This window comes from Protopterus annectens, chromosome 2.part1 (assembly GCF_019279795.1).
Source record: "Protopterus annectens isolate FY-2018-M chromosome 2.part1, PAN1.0, whole genome shotgun sequence".
Taxonomy (NCBI): domain Eukaryota; kingdom Metazoa; phylum Chordata; order Ceratodontiformes; family Protopteridae; genus Protopterus; species Protopterus annectens.
In genome coordinates, this window is record NC_056729.1 from 1,442,896,688 (window position 1) to 1,442,909,724 (window position 13,037).

A 13,037-nucleotide genomic window follows, 5' to 3' on the forward strand; every position below is an offset into this window, starting at 1 on the left:
CATGCGATTTGAACAAGGCACTGAAAAGACTTCCTCATCCAATGCGTACAGCTGAAGAAGTTGCAGTACTGATGCCGAATGCCACATTTTTTTTCTGTCTTAGAGGCAAAGAGTTCATTTTGGCAAATTTTGCTTGACAAGAAATCCTTGTTTACTATGTTCATTACTCCTTTTGGCAGGTACAGATTTTTGAGAATGCCATTTGGGATAAATTATGCCAGTGAAGTCTTTCAACGTGCAATGGAGCAACATTTTTTCTGGGTATCCTTGTGCTATTATAGTAGATGATATTCTAATAGAAGATAATGGTGAAGCTGGCTGAAGAACCTGTGGGGAATTGTCCATCCATAATGCTAGGTAAGTTGATGTGGTCAGAAAACAGGGAGAGGACATGAAGGACCAGGAAAAGTAGAGGACAGAAGTAGTGGACAAAAAAATATGAAGGTCTAGTGGGTAGAATCGGTGTTGGTACCTCAGGAGCTTCGCTGAATGTATCAGCTGTCAGTGAGGTACAATTGCAAGAACTCACTGATGGGAGCACTAGCAGAGCACTAAGGGAAAATTTGCTGGTAAAAGTGTTTGCGTCTATAACTGCCACCAATGCCCACTGCTGCATGGCAGTGTGTGATGAGCAAACAAGTGCAAACCTGTGCAAATGTGGTGCTTATGTAGCAAATTAGAGCAAACTGATTTTAAACAAATTAACCAGTAAAAAAAGCTCAAATCTGAGCCCTGTTCCAGCAACCTTTAATCAGATGAGTTCTAATTGCACACTCCTGCCACTAGGGTGCAAAGGAATCCTCTCCAACAGCAGATGGTCTGGTTTAGTGCTCAAGTTATACAAACAGAACTACATTCAGCAGGCCTGAATCTAGTCTATGCTACAGCAAACAAAGTGCAACAATTTCAGAAAAAACAGTTCAAATAAGCAGGCACAATAAGCCTTCAACCATCAACTCACAGCTCAGAAGGGCAGAGGCTACCCTATCCTCCCACAAGAGTGTAGACCATAAGCCTTCTTAATGTAAAATAACTGTCTTGAATAAGACACTTTTAGAATAACAGACACACTAAGCCTTCAACCAGCAATTCCCGACTTAGAAGAATGTAAGCTACCTCTCCTGCCACAAGAGTGTAGACTATAAAACTTCTTACTGTAAAACAACTGGCCTGAAGCCGAAGTGGTTAAACCAAAACTAACAGGCTTAGAATAACAGTTACAATTTAATCAGGCTACTAACAAGCAACAATAAATGAAGTATAATAAATGCAACTGAACACTTTTAAGAATAAGCAGCAAAAGCAAAATAAAGTAATAAAGTAGGAAGAAACACAAATATGGTAAAAGCAGCTGAATAACATGCATTCTTTTAAGTGGGAAGGGAGGAAACAGAAGATAATTAAAGGATAAGAAACTAAGGGGTGGGCCTTTTCCCAAATGATCTCTCTCTACTCAGTAGAATGAGCTGACGAGATGGGACTGGGAGGATTGTCCAAATTCAGGTTTATAGTAGGGGTGGGCAACTAAACAGCTATCATGTTTAAGAATACAACAGCAGTTGGGCAGCTGGGTGGGAAAAATAAAATGCAGACAGAGATCAGCAATATTCAGGCGGAGTACAGCAAGCTAGCCAAACAAGCAGTTGGTTGATTGTAAAGGACTGTAAGGGGGATAATAGAGGAATGAAGAGGATAGAATGAGGTGGATATTTTAGAAAGTACAGCAGAGTCTTTGGATTATTAGAAGTGTAAGGAATTAATGTAAGACAGATGTGTTTTGGTTTTAAGTCAAAGATTATGTGTGGAGTTACTGGTGATTTATTAGCACAAGGATTTAATGGGATCAGTGAACTGAAAATATGTTGTTGGTTAGTACTGCAGGATGAGGGGTTGGGTGTGAATTCCTGTTTTTGATGGGTGTGGAAGGTACTTTGCCTAAAGATGTTATAAATATTAGGAATTGGCTAGTTAATTAGATAGAGGGAGGAGTTATAGAGGTGTGGACATAGAAGGGTGGTTGATTGAGGTAGGGTAGGGGGTCTAGGGAGCCCAAGCATATGGGGTTCTAACTGCCACTGACTTAAGAATACTGAAAAACAATCCTAACTGCCACTGGCTTAAGAACTCTGAAAAAAACAATCAGTTAAGAGGAGAAAATTTAGATTATGAAAAGAAACACTACTTTGGTTTGGAAAGTAAATTTCTCTTTAATAGATTTGTAATTATGTATATAAATTATAAGCTAGGACTTATGGTCAAGTGTGTCTCTGTATTGGTTGGGCACAATCAACCATGATAACACTTCAGAAGTCAATTTGCTGTTATAATAGAAGTGAGCTGAATAAGCTGCTTTTGATAAGGGAACAAAAATAAATTGTCAGCTGCTTCTTCAAAGACCAAGTCCTTACTTAAAAATATAGGCTTCTGGTGCACAGGCAATTGATATTTCAAGGGGGAAGTCACAGGACCATTGCTGGTGTTATGATTCTCACACTTTTTTTAATTTTTAAAAGCAGTACCTGGGTAGGAGCATTTGCAGCTTGGGTGATATTGTTTAGACACTGTAGATTCTGTACAGAGAAAACAAAATGTGATAGATGGAGGGGAGAATAAATTCAGCTTGTAATTCAATTGTACAGAATGGCTTTATGGAGGCAAGAGCATTTGGTAGCTGAACTGATGTTGTTCACTTTAGTGCCCTTGGAATACTTCTAATGACTTCACATATAATGGTAGTTTACACGACAGCAAGGCATCCTCAAAGTACTTACAGAGTAATTTATACATCTGTAAAATCACATAGCATAGCTGATGTGCACAATTTTCTAAATGGATTTACTACAAATAAGTTTTCAAATAACCTGATCACTAAATTAACAGCAGATATATTCCTTGAGGAAATTTAAAATGCAGTCTCTGGTCTTTGAAAAAAGGTCCAGGGTCAAATGGCTTTGATGCTTCCTTTTATGAGTGGTTCAAATTAATTTATATCCAATTTTCTCTCTTGTCTTAAAACTAATTAAAACAAAACAGTATTAATGAAAAATATTTAAATGAAAAAAATATATATTTTACTCTCAAGCTTATTTGATAGCACCTTCTCAACAAAAATTACCATCCCATTTTGTTAATAAGTTAATAAAGCTCAATATGAAAACTTACTCTATCTTAATATTAACATTCTGTATTATTCATCTTCTATGCTCTTATTATAAAAGGCTCTATTAAGATATTAACAGCCACTAGGCAAAGTTGCCTTTGTCATCGTATCACTTTATTCTGACTTTAGAGCTATTTTATCAAAGATCCTTCTAGACCCAAATTAATAGGAAGAAGATCTTGTAACTTGTATATCAATATTATCTTTTTGCAGAAGATACCTTTTTACAAAGCATAAATAAAATAAATATTTTGAAAGTCTGATAAAATATCCTCATCCACTTGGGAATGTTGATAATTACAGCAGAGCACCAAGTTATAAATTACATCTTGACAAATCCACTTTGTCTCCTACCAAAAACGCCAACAATAAAAAGCACAAACTCCTGGCATCCAGTATTAACTTTTCACCCAATGAACTGAATTATCTAGGAGTCAAATATAAACTGGATATTAACATTTTTCTTCATACAAATTTCAATTAAACATTACACTTGCTTCCTAGATTGTCTGCTATTAAAATTAATATGTTCCATGTGCTCTTTTATTGCTGAAAGTCAGTAGGAGTATCTCATCGGATTTCCTCAAACCAGTCAAAGTAACACACAGATTAGTTTGAAAAATCTTTCATATCAAAAACACAAAGGGGACTTAAAACTTCCTAATTTGCTATGTTTTACACAATTGCCAAAGGTAGTTAAACAACTGAACATTCCTGGACATCTCAATGTAAGCTGTAATAATACTCCTCTTTGCATCGCCATGATAAGATCCAAAATAAACAACATAGGTATGTCAAATTAATAGATTCCTTAAATTTATAAGGAATTATATAATTATTTTTTTTCCAAAATCCTCCTCATACATCAAGTTATCAATACCTCACAGTCATAACTTAAAAATTATATTTGAGGAATTCATGCTGTTTTAACCACTTATCGATAATGCTAATATATTAATCAACAACAAATGTTTAAGACTGTTGCACTTTACTATGCTGAAAGATGTTTGCTTGCACTATATAAATGAAGATAATACGCTAATTTCAAATATCAAAATGAGAGACCTCTGGTACACAAAAAGTGACATTTTGCAGTTTAACTTGATAAAGATATCTGTCTCTAAATTTTCTTTGCTTTTCAGATATGATACTAATAAACTCAAAATAGAGTCATTGGGGCTGAGCTACCTGAGAAAGAAACATTTCCTTTCATTTCTTTATAACTCCGTATTAAATTCTGCTTCCTCTTCTAATATCCATAATTCACGTTATTAGATATTGTAATTAAAATAAATAAACATGTATCGTAAGTGGGTAAAAATTGAATTGATTGTTAAAAAATCAACTTTGTTGTAAATTTATTCATCAACAGTTCAAACTTTTACAGAATGCCTGTCTAACTTCCCACAAGCTAGCTGCTACTGGCAAATTAACATTACCATTCTTATGTGAGAATGAGTAAGTAACAGATACATTTTGGGCATGTAGATCCAATCAACCTGTTTGATATTTTAATACATAATTTTAAGTTGTCTATTATCAGAGATTAGAATGATTGTAAGAGGTATAACTGTGTTTAGTGTATTATTCCATCTCTCACAAAAGAAAATTACTGCTAAATCTGTATAACTGCAGCTTGGGTTAAATAATTTGTAACTAGGCACTGGATAAACACAGAATAAATATCCCTCAAACTGTGGTGCTATTTCGTTGAAAACTATCTATCCTCATAGAAATACAGAATTTTTTTTTGAATCACAATCGATTTTCCAACAATGTTAATAAACTCTGTTATATGGATGGCTGCCTTCAAATTACCTGTTTGTGATCAAGCTCAATATTATTCTCACCTGGGATGCCAGCATCAACTACTTCCTGTAGATGGAATTATATGGCCTGTAGTTTAGTCTTGTAATTGCTTTCTGAAAAAGACATTGACCTTTTCCCCCAATTACTTGTTTTCTTATCATAGTATGATTGCTGTTAACAGCTGTGTAATGTAGCCAGAAACTGCAATGTTGTTGTTCTTTTGGCTTCAGCGGAACTCCGGTCCACTAATGATTGGCAGTAGATTTTTACGGTGCCAGCTCGATGCACAACTTTCAATGAAGGCATGCCCATTCTATGCATATTTTTCGAACACCACTCGACCGTGGGGAGGACATGCAGACTCCACACAGAAGGCGCTCCAGCCGAGAATCGAACGGGAGAACCTCTTGCTGTGAGGCGACAACGCTACCGCTGCACCACCGCAGCTTTAACCAAAAAGTGCAATATACAAACTGTACAATAATTCCATCTAATCATAAATATGCTGCTGTTGTTTCAGTTTTACTTTGACAATATTACATTAATTTTGTTCCTTGTCTTCTGTTCTGGGATGGGTGTGGACACTGATGTCCTATTTGCTTACTAATTGCTTCTTATTAAATTTCTACTGTGTGATATTTTATTAGTTTTTTCTGTCTATATGTGCAACTGTTTCCTGCATTGAGGACGAAGCATTGTAAATTCGTTCAGCTACACTCTGTATGGTTCTGAATGACAATGAAGTTTCCTTTGACTTGACTTCCTCAAACCTCTCAACTGCAATAATTTAGACATACCAACATTATGACTTTGACCCTCAGATTCAGCCAAGTTGCTACTCATACATTTGCGGATTTTCTTCGTAAAGCTGGATCTATTTAAGGGTACATGAAATAATAAATAAGAAAACAATGCCTGCACATACAATCACCATTAACTGTATGTGGCCATCCCTCTCGTGGTCTTGGTTGTTGTATATTATTTTTAATGTTCAAAGGTTGATATGAACTTTTTTGTCCTCATAAAGCAAAGTGCTGCCCCCACCCACGTAACATTTAAATGTGCATTTTTCCTATAAGCTGTCCCCGACACGATTATTAAATGAATACATAATTTTTCAACTGATAAATCCTACAATCATAAACATTAATTTTTAAGATGACTTCATAAATACAGTCATTTTGTAGGCATTAGTTTAGGAAGCTGAAAATATTTGCCTTGCTGTGTCAGTCATATTGTTTTTCAGTCTGACGCTTGAAAAAAATTGCAATCTGTTGTATAAATCTTGCGATTGCCGCCCCTTTAAAAGAAAAAAAATGTACTGTTTAAGTGGTATGCAGCATCAGTTTATTTCCCTATTTCCAGTGGATACCTGTGAGATTAACTATTTAAATATCTGGAAGAAGTCTTTAATTGGATTTCCTTCAGCATAATATGAAGGCTTAGTTAATAAACCTTTCAGCCGTTCCATATAACTGACCCTTTAAAATCTCAGCTACATTTTTAAATGTATTTTCCAAGGTTATCACAGCAAAGTAACGCACCACCCAAAAAGGGTTAACCGCGCTAAAACACCGCAAACATTGGAAAATTATGCTCACTCTTTGCTGTAAACTTCCTATCGCTCTGTTTATTTGCTAATGGCACATCAGTCAAAAGCCGTCTTTTCGTGATTGGCTGTTGTTCTTCTCTGCGGCAACATCGATACCCGTGACTGCTTTCAGAATACTATCCGTATTCGAATGAGCATGATGGGACATTTTAAAGATGGCTTACCAAACTAGCAGTGGCAGTCAGTATCCATTCATTTAGTGTTTTCTCTAAGCTTGCCTGATGACAGCGTGTACCGGCGAGACTCCGTTTGCTGGATTTGTTTTGACAGCCCGTGACACTCCTCTGGCTTACTGTCCTTAGCTTTTATTGAACTGATTTTATGACATAATTAGTGAAAATGGCTACCATGGAGAAACTGATGAAGGCCTTTGAGTCTCTCAAGTCTTTCCAGCAGCAGGGACCTGTAGTTCTTGAAGAACCAATTCCTAAACCGTAAGTCATTTTAATGCAGACCTGAACAGTGTGCAGTTAAGTTGGTGAAGATCTGCAAAGTAGTTGTTGACGGGGATGCACTTTAGACAGATGGTTGACTTTGGTGTAGTCCTGACTTCTGAACCAAAATAATGTAAGCTCTTTAGACAAGAGTTGCTGCTGTCACTCCGTGTTTATGCTTGTTTACTGGATGGAGATGTACGTTTTAATGTAAATCTGCGTTTCTGCCTTGTAGAGGAGTGAATAAGTGGGATGCTTTGCAGAACAAGGGGAACTTGTATTTTGCTGAAAACTTTTTACCCGACACAGCATATTTTGTGTCCTTCCTTAATGCTTCTAGCAATTAAGTGACTGGTCTGTAATATTTGTTTACCGATTCGTGGGGCAGATAATTTCATTACTTAATAGGTGATGTACAAAATAAATTAATGAAGGTTATCAGAGTTTCTCGTTAACTTTTTTCTGATTGTAACGTTGTGACTGGAGATGTTCTTTTTTTCTGGTATTGAGTACACCTTTAAATATTTGCTGTTACCGTAGTGTGACATATCAGGACAGAATGTGACAGTTTGGTCCAGATTGTATTTCCGCTTCCTCAGTTGTAACACAACGAACTACCAACAACCATTCTCTTCAAAATCGTGAATTACGTACATTCGGTTTGCATACCTAGGCGTCACTGCTGTACTAAGTGCATATTTAGTTAGCAATGACAAGTTCGCATCAAATCACTCTCCCTTGCTTTTTTTTCGCCTTGAGGTTTGGTTTGCGCTGGCAAAATTTGTGTCAATACATTTGAGAATACAGGATGTAAACAATGTCAGACCTTTAGTTGTGCCAGTCCTAGTCTGCATTCAAGACATAAGAGGAAGAAAGAGAGCCTTGAATAGAGCAGTGTTTAAGCTAAGTTCCTTAACAACTTGGCATTCATTTGTTTTCCAAATAAGCAAACAAGTTCGGGAACTTTTTAAGCCGCAGCACAGGCCAACGATTGTCAATACATTAAATGTGCGTGGTTCCTAAGAGTTATTTAAAGCACTGCAGATGGGCTCAGTCATGTCATTCAGTAAAAATAAAAAGCACCTCTTAAGAAATATGTGAATATGAATCAATGTAGTGGCAAACAGACTGAATGCAGTTATACGTTAAAAACTTAACATTTTCCGAATTATATGAATATAAAATACAGTGCATCACTGCGGTGCAAGGCTTATAGTACTAATTATTAGACATAATGGCTAAAGCATACCATACAGTATAATGACGTGAGTGCAGAACAAACATTTATTCTGTATATCCCGCAAAAAGAACGCAATACCTTGATAACTCTTCGATAGTTACAAGACCCTCGTATCAAGGTATTGTACTTTGAATGGTATGGGGAAAAACAGTGTAGCATTTGTTTCTGTAAAGACCGTACAGTATACTAAGTCTAAAATGAAGGAGGCTATTCTTGCTTTGCTAATATTAAAATATTTTATTTTATTTCTTTTATGTGCTGACACAGCTGAGGCGTAAATAAAGTGGAATGTGAAAAAATGTAGACCAAGCCAAAAACTACGGTGCATATGTTGTAGGGATATCACTTATATGAAACATTTGCACTGTGGCAGGACAGTTGGATAGCTAGGGAACTGAGACCTAAAGACCAAGTTGTAAGTGGTTTGACTGGTATAGGGTGCAAGTGAATTCAAAGTAGCTGGAGCAGTTGTGGAGAGGGACTTTCTTCAGTTTCTATCATAAAACATGGGTGTTTTATGTAACACTGCAGAGAATAGATTCTGTAGGGTGTTTACAGGTTGCATGCAGGTGTGGAACAGTAATCTAATAGGTTAATTTTATTTATTTTAATGAAGGTTTAAAATTTATTAATGAACTATTAATTGAATGTCAGGAGTGCAGCAGTTTTACTGTTTGCCACCAGTCCAAGGCTACTACTGCTGTAGAAAGGCACCAGCCTCTTTGAGAGCCAGTGAGACTGAATCATTACTAAAACATTTCAAATACATCAGTAATAAAAGTGCAATGTAAACTTCTGACAGAAACAATTCAGATTGCAAGTAAATTGCTGCTGATCGTAAATGTAGTGTTTGTACCCATGCTGTTGTGATAAGATGGTCATCATATAGGAATATTAATTAATTACATTTATTAAACTATGGAAAACTAAACTTCTGTTTACTTATTATGTTTGTTTACCGGGAAAGTCTGATTGGGTTCGGGATCCATTTTCAGTGGTGGCCCATGGAGAAAAGAGTGGGAAGTGACAGTTTCATAGTGTTTTTGCCGAAAATACTACTGACAGTGTATATGCCCTTTACCCCAACTGTAGTGCGATCTCGGATTGAGAATATTAAAGTGGGGGGGGTGTGGAGGGCATAGCCCCGCACCCAGTACAGTTTAATGTTGTCTAGTATTGTTTTATATTGTGCAGTCCCTATTAAAAGGATAAGTAAGTAGTTCTGATAAAGTAGTTTTATAATCTGAGTAGGTGGGGGGCTGTGCCCCCCACACCCTCCCTACATTAATGTTCTCACTCCAAGATTGCACTACAGTTGGGGAAAAGGGCATATACACTGTCAGTACTATTTTCGGTGAAATGGATTTTTGGCGATTTGGACCCCATGTCAATATTTTTGGCGAAATGTCATAGACTCATTCTATATATATATATATATATATATATATATATATATATATATATATATATATATATATGTGTGTGTATATATGTATGTATGTGTATATATGTATGTGTGTATATATATATATATATATATATATATATATATATATAATATATGAAGAACAAGAAATCGGTAGTGGAATTGTATACAAATAGCCACTGTCTTACAATGATACGTGTTTATTACCTTTTATTTAATTAAAACAGAGATGCAACTATAATAACAAAAGTAGGATATTTTATTGATTATGTTAATATTCAAGTTAATAACATGGTACAATTACACCTGGAATAGAACAGTAAACGTATCAATTTCATAACTTATTGCTTAATTCACTGGAGTTCTGCATCCTTTGCTTTCTGTTCTACATACTGATAGATACATGATTCGTTCAGAACTCACTATGGAGATTCTAGAATGATCTACTTGCTTTTTCTGGCTCACAAAACATATTGACTTTAGACACTTAACTGTCATTACAGGAATACCATAGCTAAGGCATAGAAATCTGTTTTATTGGGCAACAAAGCTGCCATAAAGGCAGTCATTGTTAACAGGGGCAGAAAACTCAGCAGTTGAAACTTGGGTTTAATGTATGAACCTCAGGAGGTGTGTAAACCAAGTGGGACCAACCTCTGAAAGTTCAGAGGGAGGTGTGCCATCTCGTAAATCACCTTGAGGCTACTCCAGAAGGCCAGAATGTAATTTTTTATTCGTTAAACACACATCCTCTCCATTTTTGTCATGTATTGCCTGGTCTTTTAATTGATGTTATTTGTTTCTAGGAGAAAACAATAAATGCTGGCAGGCTTGTTTATAAGGGCTCAGTCTGTGAACTCTCTGCTGTACAAATCTTCCCTATCTTCCTGGTGCTGTGATGGGTGAGGTGTCCCTGCAACATTGTTCATTTTTTTCCTGGTGATCAGACATAAAAGACTTCTGTAAACTAAATTGTCACTTTTTGTAGTTTCTGATAATACTTTCTACAAGCATAATAGCTCACTGTTTTAATTAGAAGATCCAATTCCAGATATTTTTCACCTCTCATTTTCAGTGACTGGTTCTAAAGTTGTAGCTTGAGAAATGATTGAAGGAAGTATTAATTGCCTGTTTTCTAAAACATGAAATTAGATCATTGCCATATAGGTCCTTGAAATTCCTGCAGGGATGCATTTTGTGTTTTTATGCTTAGCAGAAGGTTATTGCAGAGGTGGATTGTCTCCATGTTAAGGATTGGCAAAATATTTTTAAAAGTCACTGAGCTGTTAAGCTTCATTATCAGGACTGCATCCATTCGATTCTCAGTTGGGGTGCCTTCTGTGTGGAGTCTGCGTGTCCTCCCTGTGGTCACGTGGGTTTCCTCCCACACCCCAAGGACATGCTACAGGTGGATTGGGCACTCTAAAATTGGCCGTAGGTGTGTGTGCCTTCTGTTGAAGGTTGGGAGCTGAGCTGGCAACTCGACACCATAAAACTCCACTATGAATTGTTCTGCAGACCATTATTCCGCTGTGGCAACCCCTAACTGGAAAAAGCTAAAAGGAGGAGAAGATGATCCAGAAACTGCAAACTAGTTCTATAATCACAGTGCCAAGAGCTCTAGCTCACATATGACACAAAATGCATCTATTGTTGCTAGCAAAGAAACTAAAAAGCACTTCCAAAAGGAACTGTATAGAATGGGTTCTACATTTGTCAAAGTCAGATTTCACTGTTGTACATCAGCCATGCTGTGATGGATTTCATCAAAAATTAAAGTTTAGGATTTTGAAACAGTGTATGTGGGACGATGCAGCGGTGAAGTTCATTTCACTCTTAAACACCAATGTATAGACTTCTGTAAGGACCAGAAATTTTTAGACAGAAATTTCTCTGGCATATTGTGACTAATGAAAGTTTTACTTGAACATCAGTCAGAAATTTGACTGATGTGGTTTAAAGAAGCCATGTTTATTGTCATTATCACACTGAGGTGAAGAAAAAAAGGAAATACCCCCAATAAATTGAGAACAATATGGATTTTATTTTTGTCATACTCTGTGTGTATAAAGAGAATTGCATGTAGGTGTGTCTGCTGTGAGAAACTGAAAAGGAGGCAAGGAAGAATACGGCAGGAAGAGTAAAGAGAAGAAAGTGGGTGTGGCAGTACAAACATATATGGACTAATACAGATGGGGATGCAGAACTGTTAAAAAGTAGAATATAACATAGTTTGTGATTGTGTGTGTTTCTTTGCATCAGCGGGAGAAGGCTGGCTGATCCCCAAGTTTGGTGTGTTTGACATTAGATGAACATTGTAGCTCAGGGATCATTCCCAGCTGCAGTTGTAAATGTGGAGCTTGCATAAAACGGAACAAAATAGAATTGTTTTTTATGTGCTTCTGTGGAGTCTGACTTGGTGTTTAATGTATATAAGCATACAGGATCACGGAGGGAAGCCAAGGAATTTCTGTATTGGGTTTTAATGGTGGGCTTTGCGTCAACACACTGCAGAATCATGCCGTAGCTGCCATCGGTGCACTTTTGTCTTCTCATGGAAAACAAGCATACTATTTGCATGAGGAGTTTTGGAACAAATTTGTGTGCTTTGTTCTCTCTTCTAAGTCACACATTCATTTTCTTTTAACTTGAGTATTTGCTGGGAATTTTTATTTTGCATCTTACTAGTACTACATGGCGTCTACATCTAATTCTGTGGTGTTTAATATAATTTGCATTTCTTTCTTAATATAATTTAAAGTTGAGGAATAATACTTAAATAATAAAAAGCATACTCGCACAATTTGTTTTTCTGTATTTTCTGACTACTTTATTTTATCTTGGCCGAAGGTCAGATGTGATTGTGGTAATTTGGGATAATTTTAATACTTTTTCATTATATTTGTATGTAACCCTATTTCCAGATTTTTTTTTTCAGCACAGAATGCTTCCACTTATTCTAATATTTGCACCTGTTGAACTTTTACTGAGGTGGTTTTGTTCAGTGATTTTTTTTGTCCTTCCACTTTGCTTATGTTTGGTGAGGTAATGTCTGCTATTTAATTGTAAACTTTGTGATTACCATATTTTTGTCTTGTCCTCTTCCCTTTTTAAGTTGGTAGTTTCTCTTTTTCTGTGAAGGGGTAATATGATGTTTCTTTTTGAGAAGCTTAAACAGAATTGGACTCATTTATGCTTTAATTACATTTTAAACCTCTGTTGTGCCACTTCCTTTTTCATTAGTAGTGGATAGCCAGGGTTACCACTGGCTGTTATGACATAAGGAAGATGTCACGAGGCATTTTCATTCTTGTAATGGGCATATGTAGTTTCCATCTCATAGTCCTATATCCAGC

At 36.3% G+C, this 13,037-nt stretch overlaps 1 protein-coding gene across 4 annotated transcripts in view; it reads left to right on the forward strand.

Moving 5' to 3' along the window:
* The first annotated feature begins 6,682 nt into the window (after window positions 1–6,682).
* HTT (huntingtin) overlaps window positions 6,683–13,037 on the forward strand; it is a 4,811,037-nt gene continuing 4,804,682 nt past the window's right edge. For 3 of the 4 annotated variants that reach the window (XM_044062926.1, XM_044062925.1, XM_044062927.1), the window contains exon 1: window positions 6,684–7,015. In XM_044062926.1, the coding sequence (XP_043918861.1) occupies window positions 6,921–7,015 (95 nt within the window). In that variant the 5' untranslated portion in view covers window positions 6,684–6,920. Of the gene's footprint in view, window positions 7,016–13,037 lie in introns of all 4 variants that reach the window. The other variant, XM_044062924.1, reaches the window with a different exon arrangement.